The sequence below is a fragment of the Delphinapterus leucas genome, chromosome 19, assembly GCF_059928025.1.
Source record: "Delphinapterus leucas isolate spDelLeu-1000000601 "Yukka" chromosome 19, BTC_Dleu_Yukka2, whole genome shotgun sequence".
In the NCBI taxonomy this organism is placed as follows: domain Eukaryota; kingdom Metazoa; phylum Chordata; class Mammalia; order Artiodactyla; family Monodontidae; genus Delphinapterus; species Delphinapterus leucas.
The window spans coordinates 21,098,562-21,113,784 of NC_143147.1; the positions used below are offsets into that span (position 1 = coordinate 21,098,562).

At 46.1% G+C, this 15,223-nt stretch overlaps 1 protein-coding gene across 2 annotated transcripts in view; it reads right to left on the reverse strand.

Moving 5' to 3' along the window:
- The window catches only part of NXN (nucleoredoxin), a 141,248-nt gene extending 130,722 nt beyond the window's left edge, over positions 1-10,526 (reverse strand). The window contains exon 1 of one of the 2 annotated variants that reach the window (XM_022595775.3): positions 10,058-10,526. In XM_022595775.3, coding sequence (XP_022451483.1) covers positions 10,058-10,429 — 372 coding nt within the window. In that variant the 5' untranslated portion in view covers positions 10,430-10,526. The remainder of the gene's footprint in view (positions 1-10,057) is intronic. The other variant, XM_022595774.3, reaches the window with a different exon arrangement.
- Positions 10,527-15,223: the final 4,697 nt, after the last annotated feature.

Sequence of the window (15,223 nt, forward strand, 5' to 3'; positions counted from 1 at the left end):
CGCAACTAAAACCCGGTGCAGCCAAACAAATTAAATTAAATAAACCATTTTTTTTTTTAATGGAGGGACTTCCCTAGTGGTGCAGTGGATAAGAATCTGCCTGCCAATGCAGGGGACACAGGTTTGATCTCTGGGCCAGGAAGATCCCACATGCCGCATAGCAACTAAGCCCGTGCACAGCTACTGAAGCCCATGTACCTAGAGCCCATGCTCCGAAACAAGAGAAGCCACCGCAATGAGAAGCCCGCGCACCGCAACGAAGAGTAGCCCACACTCGCCGCAACTAGAAAAAGCCCCCACACAGCAACGAAGACCCAACGCAGCCAAAAATAAATAAAAATTAAATCTTAAAAAAAAATGGAATGGCATAACCAAGCACCTGGGTACACATTCCAGTGACACTATGTACCAGGCACTGTTCTAAACAATTTTCAAATATTAATTCATTTAATCCTTAACAATACAACCCTATAAGATAGATACTATTATCTCCATTTTACTGACCAGAAACTTAAGAGACACACAAGTTAGGTAATTTGCGTCACTGTCACATTGCTAGAGAGTGACAGAGACAGGATTCAAATCCAGGAAGCTTGATCCAGAGTCCACACTCTTATGCACTGTGCAACAGATTTTAAATACCACTTATAATGGGGTATTTTTGAAGGTCTGTGGGTTTAAACACTTTTCTAAGTTGCAGTCAAGTACGTGCCCAAAGGTGAGAAAAGGCTGCTCTCAGACCCACATCCACTGCCATTCAGAGCTCAGAGGGCAGCACTGTGATTTTGCCTACTGCACGTTGTTCTGCCCAGTCTTTATATTTCACATCAAACCCTAAAAAATGAGTAACAGATGAGGCAGCTGTGCTGTGAGCCACCACGATCAAAAGAAAACTGTCTTGACCTGATCACGTACAAGGGGGAGAAAAGGCAGCATCTTCTGATTTTAAGCACATCAATCCATTCAGATTTTCATCCCAGGGATATTGACCAAAAAAGACAAACAAAAAACTGTAGAAAACCGATTCATGTGGATAAAATTCTCCTAGGAAAACAAAGAGGGAAATTCTATCCCTGGAACAGCAAAACTTACCACACCCTATTTTATGACTACTCAACAATGATCCAAGATAAAAGCATTATTAACTGTAGAAATATTACTTGAATTTACCTGTAACCGGGGTCTCAAGATAATCTGAAGGGGAGTGGGTGATAGATGTACTAGAAAGGGATGCTGAACTTTAAGCTAAAATTGTTTTTTAAAAAGGGTTTTCTGAGGTGTAGTTCACACAAAAATCCACTGTATATCTGGTCCAAGAGTTATATGACCAGCAAGCAGCAGAAAATTTATGTTTGCATTTAATCACAGATGCCACAGAACAAAAGTTTCCATTACAGGGTTTCACTACAGAATAACAGCACTCAAGCAATTTTCAATTACTATACTTCTTACTTGTCATAAAGCAGAAAGCACATGTTTGAGATTTCACTGGAAGTTAGAACAGCAGTTTCTGAAAACCTCATAAAAGGGAGGACTGATTTAGTCCTAGGATCTCGGCAGGATACCTGAAGTTCAATTTCGTCTCCGAACAAAAGCACGAAAGCAGCCCCAAGGCTTTGCATAGGATGAAGGGGCGTTGGGGACACTTCACTGGCTGTTCTAAAAAAAGCCAAATGATTAAAAGGCCCTTAGAAACCACCACCACGGGAAGGCAGCAACAGAAGGCGTTCTGGCTCTCCTGTCTTCCCAGCAACGGCAAATGTTTCAGGTGGTTAAACTATCTCTATCTTATTTCAGAGTCTATCTAGAGTGAATCCACTCAGGAAGTGATTTGTTGAAAAGAGAAGTTTCGGCTCCCTCCTCTTCCCTGGAGAATGTTTGATGTGCACATTTTTTAAGATCCAATTTCTTGAACAGAAAGGACCGAGTTGAATTTAAGAGAGTTCAGCTGACCCCTTTCTTCCAACACTGAGACCCTGATCTAATAATTGGTTCTCTTTGAATCAATTCTCCAACTCAAATATACTTTGAAAAACTAAAATGCTTAATAGCTACTGATGACTAGCTGCTGGCAGATATAATATGCATGCAGTTTGAGTTCACTGGAAGAAAGATGCTAGAGAAACACAAACTATTTCAGAAATATAAAAGCATGGAATGATAGGCCTGCAGCTTTTAACTAAGATCTTTGACGTTTCAAAAATGGAGAGGCGAGTCTTTTTCTATTTTTGAGCACAGAATTACAGGGCAACGGAGTTACACATTCACTTGCTCATGGAAGTACTCTTGAAAGCACTCATTAAGAAAAAAACCAGCCACATACTGTGGGTATATACAATTATACAATTCAATTAGGGCCCAACTCTAATATTAAATGTTAAAATAGAGCTAAGTACCAGTGAAAGTGCACATTCCAACTCACACAATGTGGAAACTACCATGCTTTCAAGTTACCAATCTAAAAGTCACACGCCTGCTTTCTGTAACCATATTATCCGATTGTCAGCACCAAAACACTGATCATCTTCCCCTCCCTTTGGCTGGTTTCTGTCCTCAAGGAGCTTAAAGTCAAATGAAAAAGACCAAAAAAAAAAAAAAATTCACACAAGGCTAAGTGCTAAGACATCTATGTACTCCATCTATGGACGTTCACAAAAGCATCCCACCTAGAGAGGAAAGAGACAGGAAAGCTTCTTAGAGCAGGGAAACCAGGACTGATTTTAGAAAGATCCAAACTAGCCAGGTAGGAGGAGAGAGGACACTGCCCAGGTGGGAGAAGAGGCAGGAGAATAGTCGGGGACCACGCTTTAGAGTTTGGACTTGACCCCAGAGGCTATGAAGAAGTACTGAAAAATTCTTAAGCAGGAGAATGACAAGATCAAAGTTGTGTTTTTGAACTTGTCATTCCATTCTGGAAACAGCCCAGAGCAGTACTGCTCAAGGTGGGTCTGTAGCCCAGTAGTTATCCATCAGTTCTTTGTTACTGGTCCATGACAGGGCAGGTACAGAAAAGGAGAGTGAGCACCTAGAATTGCTTACAGCAGCTCAATATTCCAGCAACATCCAAGCTTGTGACCAATGGTCTCATCTTGTTGTACAGGACAGAGACCAGTCTGTGTGTTGTCAACCCAGTGGGGAGTTGCATGTGGTTCAAGCTGTACAGTAGTCCTGTATAATAGGGCCACGTATGGGTGTGTGACTGATTGCAAATCAACACAACAAAAGCAAACTGATCCTTGATTATAGACAGTTTGAGAAGCTCTAGTCTTGAGAATCAGGGGTCAGCACTGGAAGCAAAGAGCCCATGGAGGAGGCTGCTGTGGTCCAGATGAAATATGAACTCAAGCAGTGATGGTAGGAATGGAGAGAAGGGGTCAGAGTTGAGAACTGTTAAGGAGATCAACAGGGTTCGGTGCCTGTTATTTTTTTATTTTTTAATTTAGTTTATTTATTTATTTATTTTTGGCTGCGTTGGGTCTTCATTGCTGCACATGGGCTTTCTCTAGTTGGGGCGAGCGGGGGCTACTCTTCGTTGCGGTGTGCTGGCTTCTCATTGCAGTGGCTTCTCTTGTTGCGGAGCACGGGCTCTAGGTGCGCGGGCTTCAGGAGTTGTGGCTTGCGGGCTCCAGAGCACAGGCTCAGTAGTTGTGGCGCATGGGCTTCATGGCTCCGCGGCATGTGGGATCTTCCTGGACCAGGGCTCGAACCTTTGTCCCCTGCGTTGGCAGGCGGATTCTTAACCACTGCGCCACCAGGGAAGTCCCTCAGTGCCTTTTAGATGTGAGGGGTGGGAGAGAATCAAGGATGACTCCTGAGACTCAAGAACTCTTAGTCACTTTTTAAATAATGACAAGATGTAAAGCAACAGTATGCAAGAGCTTCGTAAAAGTCAGGATCAGCAAAACGATTCTAAATTCATAGCCATTTTCTTTGAGTGCCTTTGAATCAGTATAATGATAAATTAATGAAATACAGAAACCCAAGCACCCCGGTGGTTAACACTGAGCACCACTGGGGATTCAGAACATGAAAAAACACATCCTATGCCAAGCTTACACTCTCCCCCTGAAACAAAATCGTGCAGTAAGGAGCCCAGACTAGTTCAGAATGGGGCAAGCTGGAACCCTGGGGTCCCAGGTCCTAACAGTAAATAAAGAAGAACCCCCGCCCCCGGCCATCCCCCCAACTGAGGGACTTGTTCACCCCCCACCCAGGCTGTATACAACACAAAGCCTTCTTCCTCCAATTTGCACAGATATTAAAACAAGGCCTCAAACCACAAGGAACAGTGATAAAAAGGGGGTAGGGGCGGAGGAAACGGGTAAATGAAATCAATGACCCTAACCTCAAAACCCACTGCTTTCCTCTGTGCTCTAGTTCATATCCCAACCCACATCAGGAGACAAATGGATCAGCAAAAGCTGTGGACAGCTGGTCCGTCAGGCCTGAGCCGCTAACTAGAAGACAAGTATTAAATCCGCAAATGGCGACAGGTCTGAACAAACCTATCCTGCAACATTCCAGAGCTGGGAAGGGAGGCGGCTCTGTCTTAGGGGGATGAGGCTTCTACAGCTCCAGAGACCAGAGCAGGCACCGTCCATTTCCCACGCGAAAGAGCGGCAATCCTGCAACCCCCAAGCCGCCCAGATTTGAGCAGCTAGGATCAGCAGAAGACATGCCTGATGGCTTTGGCAAATCACAAAAACGATCACCCAAGTACGTAACTAATCTCTCTCAAGAAGAGTGCCCCATCACCTGAAAACTTCTCCTTTATCATGCCTGGCTTCCCTGATTTGCTGTCTCAAGTTTCACTGGCAAATATAAGTACGAAGCTCAGTAAATATCGGTACTATCAGTACTTTAAGGAACGATTGTTATATCCATTTGCTTTTGTTTCATTTTTCTAGATCTTTCTCCTCGATTGTAAGCTCTTCTAGGGCAATTCTTTCAACTCCTTGCTCATATCCCCTTGTATGGTTATAAAGGTCATTTGTTCGAAAAGTTAAAAATATGCCTCATAACAGTTTTGCAATTCTGTAATGTGATATATTCCAAAGGCTCACACTATAAAACGAATTACTGAAGTTCATGGTCATTTATTAACAAATAATAATTGCTAGCACTTATTGAGCACGTACTATATGCCAGGCACGTGTATATTATCTTGTGTAGTCTTTACAACAATGCTGTAAGGCAGGTGCTGTTGCCATCTCCATTTTATAGGTTAGGAACCTGAGACACAGAGAGGTAGGATAACTTGCACAAGGTCACACAGCTAATAAATGGCAGAGCCAGGATCTAAAGGACAAGAGTCTGTATTTTCAGCCACTACACTAGACAGCTTCATTATGCAGAGAAGAAAAATGAGGTTAAAAAATACATTACAAATAATGGAATGAGGAAAAAGCCTCTCAAGGAAAATTGCTCTTATTACTTTAATCAGACTGTTGTCTTTTATTAGATGGATCCAAGTCCTGGAAACACAGGCAACAGAGGGAACCTGTCCTGGCTGGTCCAGGCTCCTTATGTGGAAGGCAGAAAACGCCAATATTCAAAGCGGTGCCTTTTTGCCATCTTTTACCACCTCGAAAGTCATTTGTCAGTGTTGTAGAAATCATTCTCTTAGTGGCTAGGGTATTTGGATTGAGGGAGAAAGCACTGGGAGAGATAGAGCTGTAAGACTGCCGGGGTTGGTACCAAATCTCACCCCATCCAAAGAGCCCAAGTGATTCAGGTGAATTCTAGGCCAAGCCTCTGATTTAGTCTGAATCAGAATCACCGAGAGCAAACAACCCTGGCGGGGAACAGGAAGATACCACTTCCCCTGGCCGAAGCAGGTGGACCAGAGATGCTAGACCAGAGCCCCTAACTCTGCTGCTCTCTTGCTCTGACTTTCTCATCCCCTTTCTGTGGGGCAGGAAGTTCTGGGACCAAGCCAGAGCCCACCAAACCTGTCCAGATCAACACCAGCAATACTGGACTTCCCTGGTGGTGCAGTGCTTAAGAATCCACCTGCCAGTGCAGGGGACACGGGTTTGATCCTTGGTCCCGGAAGATCCCACATGCCGCAGAGCAACTAAGCCCGTGCGCCACAACTACTGAGCCTGTGCTCTAGAGCCCGCGAGCCACAACTACTGAAGCCCTCACACCTAGAACCTGTGCTCTGCAACAAGAGAAGCCACTGCAATGAGAAGCCCTAGAACCGCAACAAAGAGCAGCCTCCGCTCACCGCAACTTGAGAAAGCCCACACGCAGCAACGAAGACCCAACGCAGCCAAAAATAAATAAACAAATTTATATATATATAAAAAAAAAAGACCAGTGGTACTGCGTCCTTTGATGTCAGGGCACGCACACTGACCAAATGTTTTTCATCAGGCATCCAGCCCAGGCAAAGCTGAGCCCTGTGTCTCTAAGACCAAAACCAGTGCTTTCCTCTGTGATGCTGAAGCAGATCCCAAAGATCAACTCTCCAGTTTTGACAACTAAGTAACCCATATTAGTCTAAAGGGATAGATCAAATCCCAAAAGTCCGAATCTTCACCACTTTCCAACTATTCATCACATTTTCTCTCCAGAAATCTGAAAAATGTCTATCAACAAAACAAAAAACAAACCTACGTATTAAAACAAATCTAACTGCCTTAACTTCAGGATTATGTGTTTCCTGACAACACGGCTCTTATAAAAGCACTCAAAGTTCTGTTATCATCTAATTACAATTTCTATACAGCTCTTTATATGTGTGTGCTTAGAAGCCAAAAAGTGAAGCTTCAATTACTTTTGCCCCAACCACTAAAGCAAGTAGAAACAGGACAACCTTCCACAAAGAATTTTTTTAAAAAAGATGCTGGAATCCTGTTATTTGGTGTTCTCTCACAGTTCCAAGCAAGGTGAGAGGAGCCATGCAAAACGCAGTTTTAAAGTCTCGGCTATCCCGAGACTTTCTTACTATATAAAGGGGAAATTAATAAAAGAAGAAAAAGAGAAATAATACACTGCATTTTCTTTCCCTACCATAATTTTTCAATTTTCTTTAGGGAAATGCCAGCCAATAACTAATTAGGACCATATCCTTTGTTATCCCAGTGGGAAGTATACCAATGGATTTAAGAACAAATGTTAATGAGAACTTAAAAAAATTAGTAATCTGGAACTTTGGTTTCCCTTCAGTGTAAAAACAAAATTCTCTCCTTTAATGCTATTTTTATAGTTGGTGAAACAACATGGACAGAATCCATCAACAAGAAGCTAAGTTGTCTAGCCAGTGAGCACCCTGAATCGCGGGTGCCCTGGGTTTTTCACTGTTGTTATCACAGAATTGGCATCCCAAGATCACAGATTTCTAAGCACACCAATTTCAAATAAGAGAGACAAAAACTCAAAGTTACAGAAAAGGAATTTGTTTTACATCTCTTTGGTTTCAAGGGGGAAAATAATTTCTTCCAAAGTGAGTACATAGCTGTTGTAATTTCCAAGAGTATATTTTCCATAAGAAACACAGCTGGAGTCCTTTTACCTGGTATATCACCACAAATAAGAATATTTCTAGGATCAAATCTTGAGTTGCCTATTCATGAACCTCAAGGAGCAGAAACTACCTCCTTGAAAATTGGACTTGTTTTATTTTTTTAATAAACTTATTTACTTTATTTATTTTTGGCTGCATTGGGTCTTCCTTGCTGTGTGTGGCTGGGCTTTCTCTAGTTCGGGCGAGCGGGGGCTACTCTTCTTTGAGGTACGCGGGCTTCTCACTGCGGTGGCTCTTCTTGCAGAGCACGGACTCTAGGCACGCGGGCTTCAGTAGTTGTGGCTCTAGGGCTCTAGAGCGCAGGCTCAGTAGTTGTGGCGCACGGGCTCCTCAGCATGTGGGATCTTCCCCCACCAGGGCTCGAACCCGGGTTCCCTGAATTGGCAGGCGGATTCTTAACCACTGCGCCACCAGGGAAGCCCTGGACTTGTTTTAGACAACAAAGTGAACTATAAAATGTGAGTCAGAAAAGCTCTGAGCAAAAATAAATTTTTAATATGCTAACGCACCATGGTTTGGGCACAGGCCAGCAATCTGAACTGTATTTTCAAATGAGGTTCTGCCCTGTGTCATCCAGACTCTCATCCTGGTGGAATTAGCAAGTCCAGGTTGGAGCCACAGACCACTTTTTTTTCATGTAAAAGGACTAGCCAGAGCACACTGAACTAGGCATGGCCTATGTCATATCAGATATTCTCCTTTTTGGAAAAAAAGCTTTAAGCATTTGCAAAACATCTCAATTTGTCCCATATTTTTTACTATCCAGCAAATTTATTTCCCCCACTTGTTGTGGAGGAAAACACAACAATAGGCCTTAGGTCTGTAACATTTTACCATCACTGTGTATTTGCAAAAGCTAGAATTCATTTGTATTGCCCAATAAGGACATTATTTTACATGGACTTTGGTCTACAACAGAAAATGGACATAACAATGAAAATATTTCTTGATAAATCACTTTCTGGACATTACTCCTCCCCAAAACGATCATAAAAACCACCACCAAGGAAAACAAAGGATTCCCATGTTTTAAAGCAAAAAAGGACTGGCTATTCATATTCAGGCACCATATAAATTAAATATGGTTTAATGGCAAGATCACCTAAAAAGTGTTTAAAACGCCAAGCTTTGCCTCTGTGTGGTTAGTGAGCCCATGTTTCTCCAATGTTAAATTTACAAACTATATTTGTTAAACTGTATTTCATACTTTAAATACCAAGTCTGTACCTTACACTGCTTCCATGGATGATTTACTCGAGACATATAGAGTCACAGTCTAAGCCTTTTACTCGACTAAGTTTAAATCATGCTTCTCAACAAGATTCTGTACACATTAAAGCAGCACATGGCAGCCCTAAACGCCCCCAGAAGAGCCCTTCTCCTGTCCACTCCATAAAATGAGAGTTTCCTCCGGAAAGGAAGGGGCTGGATTCACACGTTGCATCAGGCATACTAATTAAGCAAAAGTGCTCCAAAACTTTTTCTGTTTCGATGCATGGCAAAATTTCCTGAATTCGTTTTATTAAAACACATCTCCATCCAACAGACACACTCAAAAATCAAACCTAATTTCAGCAGCAAACCGGGGGGGGGGGCGGCGGGAGATGAGAAGTTGACAGCAAGGTATAAATTTCCCCCAGTCCTCGTTCTTCCGGTCAATCCGCACCTATGGGATCGGTTCAGCATTTAATTCGATGTCAAGGCAACACTGGCCCACCAACCAAGCAACTAAGAGCTGCACGGACGGGTCTGGTCCGGTGCCCGAGAGGCATCTGGTGAGGATGGCTGGACAGCCAGACAATGAAAGGCTCCCCGGGGGCCACTAGTTCAGCCCGGGGTAGGGGTGGGGGGCGGAGGGAAGGCGAAGGCAGACGAGCGAGCTTCTCGCCCGAAGCCACGGTCAGCGGCCGACAACCCCCCCCCCCCTTCAAGGGCGCCTGGCGGCCTAGCCTCGGCCTCCGGGTCCCCGGCCACAGCCGGAGAGAGCCCCAGGAAAGCCCATTTCTCTCGGAAAGAGAGGAAACTTCCTGGTTCAGGCATTATGGGTAGGGGGCTAGCGCCCTCCTCCCCCACCACAGGTATCCGCGGGGAGTCTAGCGCTGAGGGAAAGGAAGCGGCCCCTCCCTGCGCCTCTGCCTGGGGGTGGGGGTCACCGAGTCGCGACCCCCGAGCGCAGCCACCCCCTACTCGAGGCTTCCCACCATGGGGGAACCGGGCTCTCGACTCCCCAGGACGCGAGTCGGGATCCCAGGGGTTTCAAACTTCCCCAGCGGGCGCGGCCTGGCATCGGCACAGAGGAGTTGCCGCGGGAGCCGCTAGCCGGCGAGGTTCCGGGACGGGGAGGCGGGCAGAGGCAGGGGACGCTGAGGGGCAGGAGGGGAAGCTCGTGCACGACGGCGGAGGGGGCGGAGGGGGCGCCGGGGGGGGGCGGCGGCGAGGACCCGGTTCCCGGGAACTCGCGGGCTGCGCACCCGGGCCGGGGACGCCGACGAGGCCGGAGCAGCCGACGAGGCCGGCGCAGCTCACCTTCCTGTGCTTCTCCTTGTAGGGCAGCGCCAACCACGGCATGTCCCGCACGAAGTCCTGCCACTGCCGCTGGTCCTGGTCCGAGGACACGAAGACAATCTCCAGGCGGCGCCGCGACTCGGGTTCCGCCGCCGCCCCGGCCCCCGGCCCCGGGCCGGCCCCAGCCCCTGGCCCGGCCGCCGCGTCCCCCCGCAGGCGGCCGTAGAAGGCGGCCAGGCTGGCGCTGAGCTGCGCGCAGGGGGCGCTCAGGCTACAGCCGAAGTAGAGCCCGAGCAGCGAGATGCCGCGGGCAGCCAACGAGTGCACGTCCACCTCCTCGCCGCCGCCCGTCACCAGCTTCTCTCCCAGCAGCTCCTCCAGGAAACCCGACATCCTGGCCCACCGCTGCCCGGGCACGCGGGCACCCGGGCAGGCAGGCGGCGGCGACCGCGCTCCCTCGGTCCGCGCGGCGGGTAGAGGCTACAGCAGCAGCGGCGGCGGCGGCGGCGGCGGGCACTGGGGAAAAGAAAGCCCCGCCCGTGGGGCCCGCCCACGCCACGCCCCCTTTGTAGCAGTGCTAGCCGCCTAGGCACTGGCTGCTGCAGAGGGCGTAGGGGGCGCGGGCTCCCGCCGCGTGGCCGAAGTGCTCGGGAGACAACCCTGGCGGAGGACTTCCCATCTTCACACAATGTTACCTTCATCACGCTAGGTCTTGCTCGGCACTTCTCTGTATGTTTCGTGTTCTCTACTATAAGAGGACTGGAGGACGCCACCTCTTTTATTTCTTGTGTAGCTTTTGATCTAGTGCTACGCACATGGGAGGGAATCCATAAGTACTTGTGGGTTGATCGCAGGTCTCACTGTGGGATTTCAGTCCCCAGGTCGCCGCGGCCATTTCCTCACCAGCGATTGGCTCTCTTCCATCTCCACAAATAGAGGGACCAGATACCACGGCATCTCTAAATCGAAGCTGGCTGCTTTCCTGAACCGGTTCCGTGGCTTCTATTAAGTCTGTTGATAGTTGAGGAAAATTCTAGGGATTTTTTTTTTCCCCCAGCTGGCAAGACGCTACCCTATGGTTAGAGCGAACCTGGATTAAACAGGTGGTCTGTGGCAAGTCTTCCGGCCTCCCCACCCTGACACACACACAGTCGAAAAAATAAAATGTACACCATGCCCACCCGCAACAGAGGAACAACAGTGTGTCCGCTCAGCTACCAACAGCCCAGTGAAAGGATGGGACGCCCCTCTCACAGCCCTCCACCAGGCTTTTGCAAGTTATTTCTTGGGCATCTACCGCCATCTAGTGGAAAGGTTGAAAAAGAAAACGAGATACTGGCAGCCAAGCAGAATGTCTATATTTTATAGCGGCTTTCCACACATGCAAACACACACACATAAATCATAGCCTGCTTTACAAGAGTTCATTTAAACCTCAGAATATAACTTCAAGCTTTGGGCACAAACACAAATCTTCACGCTTAAGGTTCCCAATTTTCTGGGATAGAACATGAAATTGTACTAGTTTTTGGTTCAGTGAAATGTTACCACATAAAGCGGTGAAAGAGGTGGAGGTGGAGGCGGGCGCCACGAGTGCACTGGCAATCTCTTGAAACGATATCTACTTTCTCAGCATCCACCTAACACTGCTGCTCATTTCACAAGTAGGATCTTTGGACTGAGGATTGCCTTTAGGCAGGCAAGAGACCTATGATAAAGGCGAATTCCAAGCTCATTTTTAGTGTCATGCCAAAATTCTGTGCGACTGCAGGGACAGTATTATTATCCAACACACGGAAAGCATCGCTTTTTAGTGAAAACATGTAAAAGCTATTAACATAGCAGACATTAAGTTGTTAGATATCTTTTAAAATACTGAAAGTGGGTTAAAGTGTTTTATTTTCTCATCCAAATCATATTTGAAACACCCGTGGGTGGGTTACATCAGGCCCCATCCAAAGCATGTGAGACAGATAGATTCCTACACCCTGACGTTTTCAAGTGAACACTGAAGATATGGGAGGGGACCATAAACATCCTATGGAAGACGAGGGACAAAGTATTTGGTGTGGAGGGAGGTGAGGAGGGAATTAGGGGGGATTGCAAATTGGGGAAATAGTGAAGTCATTATTAAAGTACTTAACTTTGGTATACCATACGCAAGTCTGTATAAAGAGGTGGTATGTTCAGCATTTTCCTTTTATTATTTGACAGGAAAGCACTTTCTACTGGAGTGCGTCCAAACCAGCATCTGGCACCTGGGAAAGTGAGAGTTTGAACATACTGCACATGAAATATAAATAAAAGTTAGAGAATTGTTGGTGCAGCAGGCCTTGGCTAGATGCCAAATACTGCAGCTGCCTTTTAAAGGGGTGTGGAAAGAGGGGATTTGCAATGGAAATGATTCCAAAATCATAGTTCTAGTGGGTGTTTGTTACAAGAAGAAGCCTGAGGAGACTCACTGGGCTTCCTGTAAAGAATAGCCAACATCCTTTGGCTTATGGAAAGCACTCTCTCTGAGTACACGGTTCAAGAGACCCACTTAAAGAAAATGTCCCAACTGGTATTTAGCTAGTTAGGTTACATGAATTGACCTGCTATTCTGCAAATTATTATTGTTTTAAAATATGTGTTAGGGAGCCACAACATACCTGACATTTATAGCACTTACATATTACAGTTTTTCTTTGGGGAAACGGCATTCTAAGGCACATGATGTCATACAAAACATGCACAGAACAAATACATATTTGTCACCTTTAAGATTCATAAATCACATGCCTTGGTCTTCAGTTATAGTAGCATAAGTGCACAAAGATGTATGTGTACAGATAGGTACTGATACACTGGTGAAATCAGAAAAAGACTGGAAAGAGCCTAACTGTGTATCAATGAGGAGGATTAAAGGATGGCACATTCATCATTTGGGATACAATCTAGTCATTGAAAGGAATGAAGGAGATGTACACTGTATCAGCACAGAGCTCTGTGTCTGTGCTCTCCAGAGAAAGAGAACCAATATAGAGAGAGATTTGCTATAAGGAATTGGTTCACATGATTATGGAGACTGAAAAGTCCCAAGGTCTGCAGTCAGCAAGCTGGAGACTCAGATAACTGATGGTATAGTTAGTTCCAGTCTGAGTCCAAAGACTGGAAAATCAGGGGAGCTGATGGTGTAAGTTCTAGTCTGTATTGAGTCCAAAGGCAGGAGAAGACCTATGTCCCAACTCTAAGACAGGCAGAGAGAGTGAATTCTCCCTTACTTTTTATTCTATCCAGGCCTTCAACTGATTGGATGAGGCCCACCCACATTGGGAAGGCAACCTGCTTTACTCTGTCTACTGCTTTACATGTTAATCTCATCCAGAAACACCCTCACAGACACACCCAGAATAATGTTTAACCAAATATCTGGATACTCGGGACTTCCCTGGTGGCACAGTGGTTAAGACTCCATGTTCCCAATGCAGGGGGCATGGGTTCGATCCCTGGTCAGGGAACTAGATCCTGCCTGCATGCCATAACTAAGAGTTCACGTGCCGCAACTAAGAGTTCGCATGCCACAACTAAGGAGCCCGTATGTCACAACTAAGGAGCCAGGTGAGCCGCAACTAAGGACCCTGAAAGCCACAACTAAGAAGCCTGCCTGCCGCAACTAAGAGCTGGCACAACCAAATAAATAAATAAATATTTTTAAAAGTATCTGGGTACTCTGCACCCCAGTCAATTTGACACACAAAATTAAACATCACATGTCTACCCCTTGTCAACTTGGCACCCATATGCATCTCCTTAAACCATACTTACTCTCCAAATAAAGACAATAACAAGATCATAATCCTGCCTAAAATGATACAAGTATCATGTATACAAGCAAAAATGCACTGACTCCATCCCCATAAGAGACGGTAAAGTCGCTGAGGATGCTTACTCACCTTGATACCCCGTAACTTAAGTACGATGATGTAAAATTAACAATACTTAAATACTACAATATAAAGTCAATACATTTTATGTTACATTATAAGGAAATAAGAGATAAAAGGAACAAAGATGTTTGCCAAATACAAACACACACACATATATTCATAACAAGGAAGAAATACTCATGACAATATAGCCCTCATTTCTATAACTGATCATGTGATCATAGCTGGTATTTATAACCACCTTCTTCTACTATCTTTTTTTTATGCCTTTTGACTTCAGCAAGCACCTCAGCTGGTCGTGGTTCTTTACCTGGTGGGGTGACTCAAACCCTCATTCCTGAAGGGTCTAGGCCATTAGTAGTCCTGCCAGGAGTAGGTTATTGTAGTTTTCCTTTGACCTTAATCACAGGGTATGATAACTAAGAGATGCCCTAAGGGGTCTCCCATATTGCAGATACGCTCTTCCTTACCTTCACTGTTGACTAGTGGTCCAATTTCCCCTTGGTGGTCAGGATCAATCATTCCACCCAACAGAGTAACTCCCTTCTTTGCCTGTTAACTCAGAGGCATGAGATGCCCAAAGTGGCCAGGTGGCAGTCTTAACTTCCTGTGCAATGGAATCACTGTTGTTTCTCCTGGTGGAGGCACTCCTCCATTTGGAACTAAGACCTGTAGGCCAGCAGAGCATGACGTTGTGGGAACAAGAAGCAAACATTTTGCTAGTGGGTCACTAGGGGTAATAGTGATCGGTGCCCCTCCCATTTCCACCTCCCGATTCCTGGCCCCGTGACTCCTAGCTCTGGGAGAAACAGCACCTTATACTGGATGCTAATTCAGAGCACACACAGTCTTCTGGAGAACCTTGCCCTGGCCCTGCAAAGAGCTGCCACCTAACTAGTGCTGTAAACCGAATGTTCAAAAGGCCATTCTACTGTTCCACCAAACCAGCTGCTTCAGAGTGGTGAGGAGCATGGGAGCCAGTGAATTCCATGAGCCTGTAACTTACTTGTGCCTTCAGGGCCTGCTTGGGCCCAATCGCATATATCCCACATCCATCTGATGATGAAGTGTCCCTGTGCACACCCAACCTTATGGCTTGGTGGGGCAGATAACACCCAGTTCATGACGGACAGCTCAGGTAGCGTGGTAACTGATGCGTGGTGGCCCGAGTGTTCAGCCTCTGTGAAGATCCAGTAGCAGGCCACGTACTGTTTCCCCAAAGGTGAGTAGTTATCCACAGAGAATGGCAGGCCTCACC